At 41.9% G+C, this 16273-nt stretch overlaps 1 protein-coding gene across 5 annotated transcripts in view; it reads left to right on the forward strand.

Annotated features, from left to right (window-relative positions):
• The first annotated feature begins 1319 nt into the window (after window positions 1-1319).
• HELLS (helicase, lymphoid specific) overlaps window positions 1320-16273 on the forward strand; it is a 64705-nt gene continuing 49751 nt past the window's right edge. The window contains exons 1-4 of one of the 5 annotated variants that reach the window (XM_054522677.2): window positions 1320-1505; window positions 1930-2051; window positions 9762-9884; window positions 13786-13842. In XM_054522677.2, the coding sequence (XP_054378652.2) occupies window positions 1475-1505; window positions 1930-2051; window positions 9762-9884; window positions 13786-13842 (333 nt within the window). In that variant the 5' untranslated portion in view covers window positions 1320-1474. Of the gene's footprint in view, window positions 1506-1929; window positions 2052-9761; window positions 9885-12836; window positions 12871-13785; window positions 13843-16273 lie in introns of those variants that run through there. The other 4 variants (XM_024253832.3, XM_054522674.2, XM_054522675.2 and 1 more) reach the window with 4 other exon arrangements.

Raw genomic sequence — 16273 nt, forward strand, 5'->3', positions numbered from 1 at the left:
CCGGCGTGGTGGCGCGCACCTGTAGTCTCAGCTACTTGCTAGGCTAAGGTGGGAGGATCAACTGAGCCCAGGAGGTGGAGACTGCAGTGAGCAGAGATCGTGCCATTGCACTCCTGCCTGGACGACAGAGTGAGACCTTATCTTAATAAAATAAAATATAGAGACTAGGTTTCGTTTCTATTTTTTATGAGACGGAGTCTCTCCCTGTTGCCCAGGATGGAGTGCAATGGCGCGATCTCTGCTCACTGCAACCTCTGCCGCCCGGGTTCAAGCGATTCTCCTGCCTCAGCCTCCCGAGTAGCTGGGACTACAGGCGCCTGCCACCGTGCCCGGCTGTTTTGTATTTTTAGTAGAGACAGGGTTTCACCATCTTGGCCAGGCTGGTCTTGAACTCCTGACCTCGTGATCCACCCGCCTTGGGCTCCGAAAGTGCTGGGATTACAGGCGTGAGTCACCGCACCCGGCTTGTAAACTCTTAAATTTTGTATAGACACAATCATACAAGTTGTGGGAGTCAAAATGAAGGAAACGGGTGGTTACATGGCAGGTATATTTAATGCCATACATCTTAAGAAATTGGAGGTGGGAAAGGGAGCCCTGGAGAGGGAGACAAAGGAAATAGTTGAAAAGGAATGCAAACAAGAAAAGGAGGAATTGAAAGCTGAAGTGAAAACCAGGGACAAGAAAAGCTCCGCTCCTTCCTTCACTGCCCACTCGAATGAATGAATCCTGTTTGATTTCCTGAATCTTCCTTCTGCTGGCCACTCCGCTTGGTCCATCACTGCTTTCAGCTTGCCCTTATCCTAAACAGCTTTCTTTAACCCAGTCATAATCTTAATTTCCTGTTCCTTCTCTCTCCCGTCTCACCCACAAAAAAAGCCCTCCTCTTTGTCATTTTGGGGGATTTTTCACTCAAGATGTGAGCCGCGCGCAGCGGGTGCGGCGAGGCTGGTCCTATAAAAATGTTTCTGTTTCTGACATCCTCGTGCAGATACGCAGACGTCTCTACCTACAGGATCATGGGCTAGGGGGTGCTCAATCACAGCAGCCAGCGTGGGAAGGCGTCTTGCAAAGTATTAACAGCACTACCAAACTTTAATTGCGTAGTTCGGAATCAGATATGCGAGGAAACTGGGTCCTCCACTATCGGCCACCTCGCCCAATCTCACAGGATAGTTATAGGCTGAGTTCAGCAGCGGGACCCAGTTTCCTCCTGACAGAGGTCCGGGTAAAGGGTTACGGTTACCACAGGTCGCTCCTGACGAAAACCGCAAGCTGCGCCAAATCTCGCGCAGCGGGCGGGGAATGTAAGGTATCGCGAGATGACAGGATTTTCCCGCGAAGGAGAAGCGCGCTTTTTTCCCTGGCGGGGGATTTGGCTAGAAGGCTGGGCCGGCAGCGGCTGTGAGGAGTTAGCTCGCGGCGTTGCAGGCTCTGAGTGGAGGGGACCCGGTTCCCGGGTGAGTGTCCAGGCATGCCAGCGGAACGGCCCGCGGGCAGCGGCGGTGAGTGAGGAAAATCTTTCGGGCGCGGGTGGCAGCCTGCGGGGCTGAGGTGGGCAAGCATGGAGGCTGCGGCGCAGTTTGGGGGAGGGAGCCGACCCCGGGCAGGGACTGAGGAGGAAGAGAGGGTTGGGAAACTGCAACGGTGAGTGGAGGACACCCCGAAATCCCACGTATTAGCATGCCGGTGAAGATTTCACATAGGCAACTGCATTTTCCCGAGCATCCCGAATTGTAAACTGTGGTTCAGGTAACTTGTAGACGTTGTGAAGATTTACGGTGTCTTTTGAGAGGTGATGCTGGCGTCCCCTGGGTCTTCAGCTTTTGCTTCAGTGCATCTCGGGTGGGAGAAAGGCTGTTTCTTGTTGGAGTTGAGTAGTTAGTAATTTTTTTAAAACTGCAATTTGAAAGCTTTCTCCCCCGTCAGGCTCGGAGGCTCCAGCAATGGTTGAACAACTGGACACTGCCGTGATTACCCCGGCCATGCTAGAAGAGGAAGAACAGCTTGAAGCTGCTGGACTAGAGAGAGAGCGGAAGATGCTGGAAAAGGTAATTTAGGCATCAGGTTCGTCGTCGTGAAAGCCTGTGGTAACCTCGGCTTTAACCCGGAGGTGTGGTTTGTGTTCTTTGCTTTCCTATTTAGTGGGCTTTTTCATAAACTTGAAAGAAAACAGCTTTATTACTTGTCCTTTTTGTATGTTTACAGATATTGCCTTTGAGAATCCTTTCGCACGTGCTTTGAATGGTGTGTTTCTGTGAGATGTAGTTTTGGTAGTCCTATCACTTTTAAATGAGCATTTCAGATTGCTTGTTTAGCTATGAAAAGTCTTTCAAAGTCGATAGTGAGTTTTTTCGTTTGTCATCCTTATTTCCTGTAAAAATTACCTTAAATGTATGTCTGATGGCAAACAGGAATCGCTAAAACCTGCAGAAGTAATGTACTAGACTGAGGGCAGGAGAAGTTAGCATCAATTAAAGGCTGGGCTGGAATCCAAGTCTAATGATTTCCTTTTAGTGTAGTGCTGTTTTCCACCTAAGTGATCAACTTGCTATTTGTTTTCCTTTTGGTTTCATGGCCTGTGTATTGCTGCATAAGATTCTTTAGCTAAAAATGTGCTGTACTTTTTCAGTGACAAGTTGCTGTAGTTTTCTTGTAGAGAGCATTTTGTAAGTTACTAAAAACAGTTTTTAACCTGAAAAATTCTTGTTTATTCTAAAGCCCCACCCTGCTGCTTGATTCATAAGCAAGAAAAAGAATGATAGTTGACTCTTAAGTACTGCCTAATACGTGGTTTTCTTGTGCTTTATTAATTTATTAAACTTTACCGATATTATGATATAGGTTATATTTTGTTATCTTCATTTACAAATGAAGAAACTGAGGGAGAAGGGCACATAGTAAGTGTTGAAGTCAAATTTCAACTCAGGCTGCCTGCAGAATTTCTGTCCTTAATAATAGTGAATTAACTCATGATTATGAAACTACTTAAGTTGGAAAATAATGCACTCCAAAAACGAGTAATGAGGCCGTTGGTTCCCTATTATGTTATGTCAACAATAATTTTTTTGTCAGCATTGTTAATACTTCATGAACATTTATTAGGAGTCATGCATTGTTTTGAATGCTTTATATGTATGTACTCATTGAATCCTCAACTATTCTGTAAAGTAGATGTTCATTATTACTATTACTGCTATTAAACTTACTAGTTTAATTGCTAGTACAAACAATTGCTGTTATTGAACTACACAACCAAATAGGTTTTATTAGTCATCTTATTTTACAGATGAGGAAACTGAGGCACATAGAGGTTGTTTGGGTGCCACAGTTAGTAAATGGCAGAGCTAACATTCCAGTGTAGGCCATGTGGTTCTAGAATGCACATTTTTTAACTACCATGCTATACTTTCACTCCAGTAATACTCCTTCTGTTATTACTGATGATCTCTGGTTGACTATAACCAGTTAAGGTAATATATTAACAAATTTTCTTTAAGTAACATCAATACTTTTTGCTTCAGGGTAGATGTGAATTAATACAATTGAGAGGTCTGACCTGAACCACCTTTTCTCATTCTTTGAATTTTCATAGTACTTTATTACACAGAATTTACCATGACTAAATAAGTAATGATAAATACTTCATACTACTTTTTGATTCTTTCTCACTTTGTTTCTTGAGGGTGCATCACTTGCTGTTTTTGTTTTTGTAGGCTTTGCACCTGGCACATAGTAGGCAATCAGTAAATGCTTATTGAATAGCTAACGATGATAAAATGGTATTTTATAATATACAAGATTATATACATATACTAAATATACTTATTAGCTATGTAACCAGGTGAATTATAAAGTATAAATTCTGGGGCAAGTGCCCAGAATGGAATCAACTGAAGAGGTCTAAGAGGGATGTGATAATTTTGTCTTGAATAATGTATCTTCAGTTTCATCTTGTTTCTTCATATACCCATGATGAGTGTTGGGTAGGGAAATAGCATGTAAAGAAAGATATGCCTGAGATATGACAACAGTATATTTTCAGAAGACGTTATTCATTCAAGGGAAGAAACACTTTACATTTAAAAAAGATAAGTCAAATATGTAGTATTTTATATATTTGCTGAGGTCAAATGACCTGCTACTTTTAATGACATTTTTAAGCTTATGAACAAACATTTTGCAGTTAGTCCTAAATTTAATAATTATGCATCATAGAACCTAAAGAGTAATTTTTAATCCTTCCATTAAAAAAGTATATAGCTGTTTTCATGGCCTGGTGTGGTGGCTCATGCTTGTAATCCCAGCACTTTGGGAGGCCGAGGCGGGTGGATCACCTGAGGTCAGGAGTTCGAGACCAGCTTGGCCAACATGGTGAAACCCCGTCTCTACTAAAAATACAAAAATTAGCCAGATGTGGTGGCGCATACCTGCAGTCCCAACTACTCGGGAGGCTGAGGCAGGAGAATTGCTTGAACCCAGGAGGCGGAGGTTGCAGTGAGCCGAGATGGCATCACTGCATTCCAGCCTGGGTGACAGAGCAAGATTCCGTCTCAAAAAAAAAGTATGTAGCCGTTTTCAATCTTAATATAAGTGTGTAATTTGCTAAAACATTAGTGTTGTGGTTTCGTATTACATTGTCTTGTTATGTACAGATAAGGAAAGTTTTTGATTATTTTTTGCACGTGACCCTCATAAAAAGTGATTGCCTAGATGACACTAGAAAATTCTAAGAAGAGTTTTCAGAGTCTCTACCTACTTGAGATTAATAAACATGTCTTTGGAGGCCAAACAATTCACTATGCAAAGGTAGAGATTCCTTTTCTTTTGGGAGAATACAGTCTGTGTGGGCATGTATTTAGAAGTACTTAACAGAGGAAGAGCTAGCTTAAGTTCCTTAATGAGAAGCATTTGGCTTTAGGAGATCCTAAGGTTTGTGAGGAACCTAGAAAATGACTTTGACATTCATTGGCTACAGTTATTTTCTTTGACTTTTCACATGTATTTCCCTTTAAAAGAAGTCATTGTTAGTCTAGGAGATTTGAGTACTGATAATGCCTGTGAAGTGGAGGAGGGGCAAAAGTTGGAGTCAGGAGATTTCTTGGAGAGGTAAAAGGATCATAATATGTGTAGGCTAAAATAGAACTCCTCCCACCCCCCAATAAAAAATCTGGGATTGGTGTTGGGAGAGATAATGGGGTAGATAATGAGGAATTTCTGCCCTCGGTGTCCATTGGCATACTCCGTACTGTAGTTACCCAGAGTTGTTTCCTGCCAGGCACTCAGTGCTTTCAATAGATGGAGTTGCAATTTACCATAATATAATAATGAAATTGATAAATAAAGAAAAAACAGTGATAGGAAGATTTGAAATACAGAAGACCAGGTTTAAGGATTAACCACTTACATGGTATTATTTTAATATTAATTGTATATTATTTTTTCCATGATGGCACCTTAAAGCTTTAGTGATTTTTTGTTTTGTTTTTGAGACAGAGTTTCACTCTTGTTGCCCAGGCTAGAGTGCAATGGCGCAGTCTTGGCTCACTGCAACCTCTGCCTCCGGGGTTCAAGCAATTCTCCTGCCTCAGCCTCCTGAGTAGTTGGGATTACAGGCATGTGCCGCCAAGCCTGGCTAATTTTGTATTTTTAGTAGAGATGGGGTTTCTCCATGTTGGTCAGGCTGGTCTCGAACTCGCGACCTCAGGTGATCCGCCCGTCTTGACCTCCTAAAGTGCTGGGATTACAGGCATTAGCCACCATGCCCAGCTGATTTTTTTTTTTTTTTTTTAAGAAAAATTTTTCCAGGACCACCAGGCAAGTATTTAGGTTTTTTTTGCTTGTTTGTTTGTTTTGAGACGGAGGCTCCCTCTGTCACCCAGGCTGGAGTGCACTGGCGTGATCTTGGCTCACTGCAACCTTCACCTGCCGGGTTTAAGCGATTCTTCTGCCTCAGCCTCCCAAGTAGCTAGGACTACAGGCACGTGCCACGACGCCCGGCTAATTTTTTTTGTATTTTTAGTAGAGACGGGGTTTCAACATATTGGCCAGCCTAGTCTCGAACTCCTGAAGTCATGATCTGCCTTCCTCGACCTCCCAAAGTGCCGGGATTACAGGCGTGAGCCATGCCTGGCTGTATTTAGTTGTTTTAAAAATATGTGCTGGCCAGGCGCGGTGGCTCACGCCTGTAATCCCAGCACTTTGGGAGGCTGAGGCGGGGCGGATCGCTTGAGCCCAGGGGCTCAAGGATTGTGTTTTCATTAATCGTTGTTGAAAAGTAGAGGAATTGGTTTAGTTGAGAAAACAAAGACCAGCCTGGGTAACAGAGTGAAACCCCATCTCTACAAAAAATTAAAAAACTAGCCGGCATGGTGGCACGTGCCTATAGTCCTAGCTACTCAAGAGGGTGACACAGGAGGATCCTAGCTTGAGCCTGGGAGGCGCAGGTTGCATTGAGCCGAGATCTCACCACTGCACTCCAGCCTGGGTGATAGAGCGAGACCCTGTCTCAGAAAAAAGAAAAGTGCTAATTCTGTACAGGATTGAAGGTATCAACTGTATCTAAGTTAAACCCACGTTATTTTAACTGAACTTAAATTTTAAAAGTTAAAAATTTAAGAATCCATATATTGTGTAAATAATTTTCATCTCCCTGTTTTCATATTCACCTCACTGATTGCGTATTGTAACCACAGTAGTATATTGGTAATAGTAAAATAAATGCTGTCCTAAAAGAACTGAAAATTGAGTTCAAGATGTTAAGAATTATCTGTGTAGGTGGGATTATGGGTGATTTATATATTTTTTGACATTTAGTTTTTCTGTAATGAGTATGTATTACTTTGTTAGGTCCATTCGTAGAATCTTACTGTTGTCACTGATATAATAGAAATATATTTTGAGGCCGGGTGCGGTGGCTCACGCCTGTAATCCCAGCATTTTGGGAGGCCGAGGCAGGTGGACCACGAGGTCAGTTCAAGAGCAGCCTGGCCAAGATGGTGAAACCCCGTCTCTACTAAAAATACAAAAATTAGTGGGGCGTGGTGGCAGGCGCCTCTAATCCCAGCTATACTGGGGAGGCTGAGGCAGAGAATTGCTTGAACCCGGGAGGCGGAGGCGGAGGCAGAGGCGAGCCAAGATTGTGCCACTGCACTCCAGCCTGGGCAACAGAGCGAGACTCCATCTCAAAAAAGAAAAAAATATATTTTGAAAGAAAGCTATAGTGATGATGTAATAGCTAGGAAAATATAAGGCAATGTAAAATGATATCTTAGAGATATTGACAAACTGGAGCAGCAAAACTACCCAAGTGCTAGGGCATTATTTAGAGTATAAAAATGAATTCATACCCCCATTTCTTTTCTTTTTTTTTTTTTTGAGATGGAGTCTCGCTCCGTTGCCCAGGCTGGAGTGCAGTGGTGCGATCTCGGCTCACTGCAAGCTCCGCCTTCCAGGTTCACGCCATTCTCCTGCCTCAGCCTCCCAAGTAGCTGGGACTACAGGCGCCTGCAACCACACACGGCTAATTTTTTGTATTTTTAGTAGAGACGGGGTTTCACTGTGTTAGCCAGGACGGTCTCAATCTCCTGACCTCGGGATCCGCCCGCCTCATACTCCCAAAGTGCTGGGATTACAGGCGTGAGCCACCGCGCCCGGCCTCATATCCCCCATTTCAAACACGCTGTAAACAACGCTCAATTACTTTCCTCTTAAGTTGAAACCACCAATTACTGGGGAAAGGGGCAGTTAGATTTTATTGGTTGACTTTGTGTTTTCACTAATCCTTGTTGAAAAGTAGAGGAATTGGTTTAGTTGAGAAAACAAAATACTAAAAAATCTGCCACTAGACTCTTTAAGTCAAGAGTTTGTCTAGACTGTATAAAATGAAAGATATCTACTATCTAATCTATAAAAGTCTTTTTAATTCTAAAGTTAACTTAAGAGTGATTTTTAGTGCTGTTGCTGAGGCCAGTGTTGCTTAATGCAGGAACTTCTACAGTAATTGACAAAACTTGAGTTTTTCTGCTCTCATTTATCCATCCTTCAGACCCCTCAGATGTCATCTTTTTCCTGAAATCTGACTTCTCCAATTTAATTCGTAGAATTTTTCAGGATTTAGATAGTACTGTACAGTTTACTGCTATGTATGTCTTTAATACTTGTTTTCAGATGTTACACTAATGTCTCATCTGTAGTATAAATCAGACTTTCTGTCTTCTACCAGTTACATAATTTATATAATTTATATAATTGTTATATGTTTGTTGATTTACTAGGCTGGATTCATGTTACAGAATTGGTAATCTTGGTTGGGCATGGTGGCACATACCTGTAATCCCAGTACTTTGGGAGGACAAGGCAGACGAATCTCTTGAGTTTAGGAGTTGGAGACCTGCCTTAGCAATATGGTGAAACCCTGTCTTTACAAAAAAAAAAAAATACAAAAAATTAATAGGGCATGGTGGCATCTGCCTAGAGTCCCAGCTACTTGGGAGGCTGAGGTGGGAGGGTGGTTTAAGCCCGGGATTTCGAGGCTGCAGTAAGCCACAATTGCACCATTTACAGCGTGAGACCCTGCCTTAAAAAACAGGGGGTGGGGGTGTTAATCTTTGCTAGATGTCTGTTTTGATTGTTAGGATGAATCGTGTTGGTAGTATTTTTCTAAAATGTTCTATCCAAATAAACTTGTTTATTAATCTCAAATAGGGAGAGACTCTGAAAACTTGTCTTAGAATTTTCTAGTGTCACCTAGGCAATCACTTCTTATGAGGGTCAAGTGCAAAATTAATGAAAAATTTTCCTTATCTGTACATAACAAGGTAATATAATAACACGGAACCACAACATCAATGTTTTAGCAAATTACACATACCTTTTTTTTTTTTCCAGACAGACTCTCATTCTGTCACCCAGGCTGGAGTGCAGTGGTGCCATCTCAGCTCACTGCAACCTCCGCTTCCTGGGTTTAAGCAATTCTCCTGCCTCAGCCTCCTGAGTAGCTGGGACTACAGGCATGCGCCACCGTGTCCAGCTAATTTTTATATTTTTAGTAGAGATGGGGTTTCACCATTTTGGCCAGGATGGTCTCAAACTCCTGACCTCAGGTGATCCACCCTCCTCAGCCTCCCAAAGTGCTGGAATTACAGGCGTGAGCCACCGTGCCCGGCCCCAATTTTTTTTTTTTTTTTTTTTTTTTTTTTTTTTTTTGATACGGAGTTTTGCTCTTGTTTGGAGTGCAGTAGCATGATCTCGGCTCACTGCAGCCTCTGCCTCTCCCGGGTTCAAGCGATTCTCCTGCCTCAGCCTCCCAAGTAGCTGGGATTACAGGCATGCACCAACACGCCTAGCTAATTTTGTATTTTTAGTAGAGGCGGAGTTTCTCCATGTTGGTCTGGCTGTTCTCGAACTCCCGACCTCAGGTGATCTGCCTGCTTTGGCCTCCCAAAGTGCTGGGATTACAGGTGTGAGCCACCGCACCTGACCTTCAATGGTTTTTTAAATGGACCTTCCAACTCAGTAGTGCCAGAAACCATGTATTCAATGTTTGAAATTATAATATTTTGATATACGAACTGCCTCTATCAGATTGCCTGTTAAACCCAGAAACTATTTTTTTTTACAGTTATTTGTTCCAGTTTTTGGTTTGAAAAAGTGTTTGGTTTAAAAAATGTTATTTTAGCCATTTTTATTAAACTTTATGCCAAAAAAATTAATGTATGTCAGAAAGTGTTCATAATTATGGAAATTTTCTCTTTGGATAGGCTCGCATGTCTTGGGATAGAGAGTCAACAGAAATTCGGTACCGTAGACTTCAACATTTGCTTGAAAAAAGCAATATCTACTCCAAATTTTTATTGACGAAAATGGAACAGCAACAGTTAGAGGTATGTATATGTAACTGACTATAAGTGAAAGCTTAAAAAAATTTAAAAATAGCTTTATTGAAGTGTACATTATATACAGTAAAATGGACAGATTTTAAGTGTACAGTTTGCTGAGTTTGACTAGTAAATATATAGATCTGTGTAACCACCAGCACAATCAAGATACAGTGCACTTCCATGAACTCCAAAAAATTGTCTTGTGCTGGCAGTGACCCCCATGGCTGGTGTCCAGCAACCACTGATTTGCTTTCTGTCACTATAGACCAGTATTGTTTTTTCCTAGAAAACTGTATAAATGAAATCATGGTATTGTGCTAGTGAGTAAATAGTTGGTCTTCATCACCATTTCCTGGTCTACAACTCTTGAAATCCTTGGAATCTTCAAAGTAATAGAGGGTTTTTTTTTTTTTTTTTTTTTTTTTTAATGCTAATGATCAATGGCTAGCAGCCCTTAGGTAGCTTCAGGATGGGAGCCTAAGAAAGACAAAACCTGGATTAGAGGGTTGGGATTTAGCCTCACCCTCAACCTTGAGGAAAAGAAAAGAGACTGAAAGTTAACTTGTTCACCAGTGGTCATGATTGAATCAACATGTCTGTGTTATGAAGTCTTCATTAAAAACCCAAAAGGGCTGGGTGTGGCTCACATCTGTAATCCCAGCACTTTGGGAAGCCTAGGTGGGTGGATTGCTTGAGCCCAGAAGTTTGAGACCAGGCTGGGTAACATGGCAAAACCCTATCTCTAATAGAAAAATTAGCTAGGTAAGGTGGCATGTGCCTCTAGTCCCAGCTACTTGGGAGGCTGAGGCAGGAGGATGGCTTGAGCCAAGGAGATCGAGGCTGCAATGAACTTTGATGGCACCACTGCATTCTAGCCTGGGTAGCAGAGCAAGACCCTGTCTCAAAAATAAAACAAAACAGGCTGGGTGCAGTGGCTCACGCCTGTAATCCCAGCACTTTGGGAGGCCAAGGCAGACAGATCACTTGAGCCCAGGAGTTCGACACCAGCCTGAGTAACATAGTGAAAACCCGTCTCTACCAAAAATATAAAAATTAGCCGGTCATGGTGGTGTGTGCCTGTAAGCCCAGCTACTTGGGAGGCTGAGGCAGGAGGATCGCTTGAACCCAGGAGGCGGAGGTTGCAGTGAGCTGAGATTGCACCACTGGACTCCAGCCTGGATGACAGAGTGAGACCCTGCCTCAAAAATAAATACGTAAAAAAACAACCCAAAAGGGGACAGGGTTTGGAGAACTTCTGGATAGCTGAACACACGGAGGTTCCTGGAGAGGGTGGCACATCCAGAAAAGGCACGGAAGCTCTGTGCTTCTTTCCCCATACCTTGTTCTATACATCTCTTCCTCTGGTGTTCCTCTGAATATGTTGTAATCTTTCTTTCTTTCTTTTTTCTTCTTGGAGACAGAGTCTTACTCTGTTGCCCAGGCTGGAGTGCAGTGCACCATCTCAGCTCACTGCAACCTCTGACTCCTGGGTTCAAGCAGCCCTCCCACCTCGGCCTCCCGAGTAGCTGGGACTACAGGAGCACGCCATTATGTCTGTCTTATTTTTGTATTTTTTGTAGAGACAGTTTTGCCATGTTGCCGAGGCTTGTCTGGAACTCCTGGGCTCAAGTGATCTGCTTACCCTGGCCTCCCAAAGTGCTGGGATTACAGGGGTGAGCCACTGCGCCTGGACTGTCATATTCTTTATAATAAACCAATAAACTTTAGTGTTTCCTTGAGTTCTGTAACCTCCTCTAGCAAATTAGTCAAACCCAAAGAGGGGCTTGTGGGAACCCTGATTTATAGCTATTCAGTAAGAAGCACAGGTAAGGCGACTTGGGCCTTGCGATTGGCATCTGGAACTGGTAGTTAAAAGTCTTGGGGACTGAACCCTCAACCTATGGGGTATGGTGCTTTCACCCCATAGATAGTGTCAGAATTGAATTACAGTAGAGGATACTCAGCTGGTGTCACTGCAGAAATGCTTGTTTGGTGTATAGGGAAAACCCCCACACATTGGGTCACAGAAGTCTTTTGTGTTGATTGTTGAGAGTGTAGGGAGAAACTGAGTTTGTTTTTTTCTCAATATTCTTGCACATTTGCACTCTTTGTCCTGTTACTTTTGCTCAGTGTATTTTTGAGATTCATTCATGTCATGTTTTTCTGTACGTTATTTTTTTATTCCTGAGAAGGATTCCATTAAGAAATGTCGTTATTGGGGTGTAATTGACATACACTAAACTGCACATATTTAAAATGTACAATTCCCTAAGTTTTGATATATGGATATACTTGTGAAGACGTGACAATCATGATAGTGGACATACTCACTGATTCCAAAGAATTCTTTCTGCTTATTTATAATTCTTCTCGCCCATCCCTACCCCATGTTCTATCCACAGATAGCCAATTGATCTGTTTTCTGTTATTATAGATTCATTTGCATTTTCTGTTGGTGATGGGTTCTTTTAGCTTTCATATGTCTGAATGTCTTCACTTACCTTCATTTTTGAAATACATTTTTACTGGGTAAAGAATTTTTTTTCTTTAGTACTTTATTTCTTGGAGTACTTTAAAGATGTTTCACTGTCTCCTAGCTTATGTTGTTTCTGAAAAGTGAAAGTCCTGATAATGTCTGTATGTCTGTAAGCAATTTGACTGCCTCCCTCAATCCCATTACCTTTCAGACCTGTCTCCAGATGTGTTTCCTGTCTTGGGCTTTTGCCCTTGCTATTTTATGCCTGGAACCTTCTTCCTCTAAATAACTGCATGGCTTAACTTCATCTTCAAGCCTTGACTTAAATGGTTTCTAGATGAGACCTGCCCTCACAATTTTAAGAAAGTTGCTAACACACCTGATTCTCTTTACCTTGTTCTGTTCTTCCCATTGCACTTTTCATCTGATATACATCATTTATTGTATTTATTGTTTGTCTTTCCACTAGACTGTTATGAAGATTTAAAAACTTGTGCAAATTGAGAGAATACAGTAAGTCCCGGTGTCCCCATCACCCACATTTAAAAATTATCAATTTAAATTTTGCTGTATTTGTCCAATTTCCTTTTTCCTTTGTTTGAAACCCTTTTATTACTTTTTTATGGTAAAGTAAAACAAATGGAAAAACAAATATTCAACTTAATGAGTTACACAGCATCTACCCCTTTCATCACCTCTTGGAAATGGTTTGAATTTTTGGTGTCTTTTAAAAATTTGTAAGAGTATGTCTAGAATAGCCTTTAGTCTAGGAATAAGTTGATCCCTTTTCTGAGCACTCTACTTGATGCCGTTTATATTAAGAGGACTTTCTACTTTGGCTGAGAGAATGTGAGGTATACCTTATTATGCCTGACCCCTTGGAACATGAGAGGTTCCACCTGCTTCTTTCTGGTGACTCTTCTCCTGGCCTTGGTTACCATGCACTTACCAGTACTCAGCCTGAGAGAGAGATAACAGCTGCGTTTGTGCAGCTTTGTCCTCTATGGTACTTGACCCTGGGAATGCTACTGCTCTTAAGTTTTGGATTCTGTCTCTTCAACACAAAGAGACTGTTGGGCTCTATTTGGACTTTTCTCCATTATTTGTACTTTAAAATTGTATCAGGCAGTAAGCTGGGCAGTCAGAAGATTAACCTTGTTTCCCTTTTGTCAGTGTTTACAGTCCGTTACTGCATGTTGTCTGAAAACCATTGTTTAATAAATTTTATCTGGATTTTAGTTGTTTAAGGCAGGAGGCTAAATCTGTCCCATTAGTCCATAAAGGCTTGAAGTACAAGTTCCTACCTGTTTTTTAATTATGATAGACCTTAGTTTCTCATTGTAAACATAAGTTATTTGAGAATTGATATGCGTTTTTTTTTTAATGTTGCACTTCCCACTTGTGACATAAGAAAACATTATCTTACAGGAACAGAAGAAGAAAGAAAAATTGGAGAGAAAAAAGGAGTCTTTAAAAGTTAAAAAGGTAATATAGCCAGCCAGAATATTTTTTATGTCATTTAAATATTGAAGAAATACTTTTGTATTCTTCTGACTTTTTTGATCATCTGTTTAATTTTAACTTTCTTTAGTGATAAACCTAACTTTGTTACAAGCAATGCAGAAACATGTAAAATCTGTTCCTCACTATTTAAGAAATGGAGAAAGAGCCAAAGTATGATCCACTTTAGTTTCTTATTCTATGGATTATTTTGGACGTTGGCAAAATTTGACTTTCTTAATTGGAAAGAATCTGCAAATTTAAACTTCAAGGCATTTTATAAGTAGCCATCTTCTTTGAAACCTGTAATGAAGTTGTGCTAGTGAAAAGAGAAATAATTTATTGAGTACATACTGTGTGTCAGGTGTGCTAGTGTGTCTTCTCTTACTCTATTTTTTTTTTTTTTTGAGACGGGGTCTCGCTCTGTCACCCAGGCTGGAGTGCAGTGGTGCAATCTCGGCTCACTGCAAGCTCTGTCTCCCGGGTTCACGCCATTCTCCTGCCTCAGCCTCCCGAGTAGCTGGGACTATAGGCGCCCGCCACCATGCCTGGCTAGTTTTTTGTATTTTTAGTAGAGACAGAGTTTCACTGTGTTAGCCACGATGGTCTCCATCTCCTGACCTCGTGATCTGCCCACCTCGGCCTCCCAAAGTGCTCAGATTACAGGCGTGAGCCACCACGCCCAGCCTGTTTTCTCTTACTCTCACAACAGTTCCTGTTAGGTAGAGGTACTTTTTCACCCCATTTTACATAAATAGGCTGATGCAAGGAGATAAAGAACAATCATATTCAAGGATTCTATATTTGTGAATTCGCCTACTCACTTAAATTTATTTGTAACCCCAGAGTCAAGATTCCTGACACCGTCATGGTCATTTTTGGATATGCTTATGTTCAGAGCAGCAAAGAATTTTAGTCTTCCAATACATATGTTCCAAGCTCAGCTCAAACATGGGTTGCTGTGCTTTGTTTTCAGCTACCACATGTATGTCAAGCATATATCCTTTTCATGGTCTTTATTTAGCACCATAATTTTTGCATTTTTTTGTGCTTTTTCCTGGTGATTTTGCTGTTAAAATGGCCCCCAACTATTGTACCAAAGTGCTGTCTAGTGTTTCTAAGTACAAAAAAGCTGTGCCATATGGAGAAAGTGTGTCTTGGGTAAGCTTCGTTTAGGCATGAGGTACAGTGCTGTTGGCCCTGAGTTTGATATTTATTTTATTTTATTTTATTTTATTTTATTTTTTGGAGACAGTCTTGCTCTGTTGCCCAGGCTGGAGTGCAGTGGTGCAATCTTAGCTCACTGCTACCTCCACCTCCTGGGTTCAAGCAATTCTTCTGCCTTAGCCTCCCGAGTAGCTGGGACTACAGGTGCGCGCCACCATGCCTGGCTAATTTTTGTATTTTTAGTAGAGACAGGGTTTCACCATATTGGGCGGGCTGGTTTCGAATTCCTGACCTCATGATTCGCCCGCCTCGGCCTCCCAAAGTGCTAGGATTACAGACGAGAGCCACCACACCCAGCTGGCCCTGAGTTCAGTATTAATCAACATATATATTAAATAAGATATCTTTAAAAACAGAAACACAAAACAGGGTTGTGTGCCGTTTGGTTGAAAATGTCATAACCAGAGTCAGAGACCCAAGCTTGTATTTTTCCTAGGGGCAATAATAAGTCAATAGTCGTAGTGATTTTATCGAACCACAAGTACTGCAGATAATGAGAGCTGACTCTAATTTGCTGAAAATTATGGATTTGAACCCAGGATTAGTTTAAGAGTTTCTACTTAGCTTCTGTGCTAGACTGCCTTTTATTTATTTATTTATTTATTTTGAGACGGAGTCTCGCTCTGTCACCCAGGCTGGAATGCAGTGGCGTGATTTCGGCTCACCGCAACCTCTGTCTCCCGGGTTGAAGCAATTCTCTGCCTCAGCCTCCCAAGTAGCTGGGATTACAAGCCCACCCGCCAGCACACCTGGCTAATTTTTGTATTTTTGGTACAGACAGGGTTTCACCATCTTGGCCAGGCTGGTCTTGAACTCCTGATCTTGCGATCCACTCGCCTCGGCCACCCAAAGTGCTGAGATTAAGTCCAGTTATTTGATTCTTAGACTAGTTAATGGTGATGTTAAAATGCCTGATAAAGTATTTCGCAGACTATTTTGCAACAAAACCCATTATTTAAAACTGGTAATACTGCTAGGTGTAGTGGCTCACGCCTATAATCCCAACACTTTGGGAGGCTGAGGCAGATGGATTCCTTGAGGCCAGGAGTTCGAGACCAGCCTGGTCAACATGATGAGACCCTGTCTCTGCTAAAAATACAAAAAATTAGCTGGGCATGGTGGTGTGTGCCTGTAGTCCCAGCTACTTGGGAGGCTGAGGCACGAGTATCACTTGAACCACGGTACGCAG

Source organism: Pongo abelii, chromosome 8 (genome assembly GCF_028885655.2).
Source record: "Pongo abelii isolate AG06213 chromosome 8, NHGRI_mPonAbe1-v2.0_pri, whole genome shotgun sequence".
Taxonomy (NCBI): Eukaryota; Metazoa; Chordata; class Mammalia; order Primates; family Hominidae; genus Pongo; species Pongo abelii.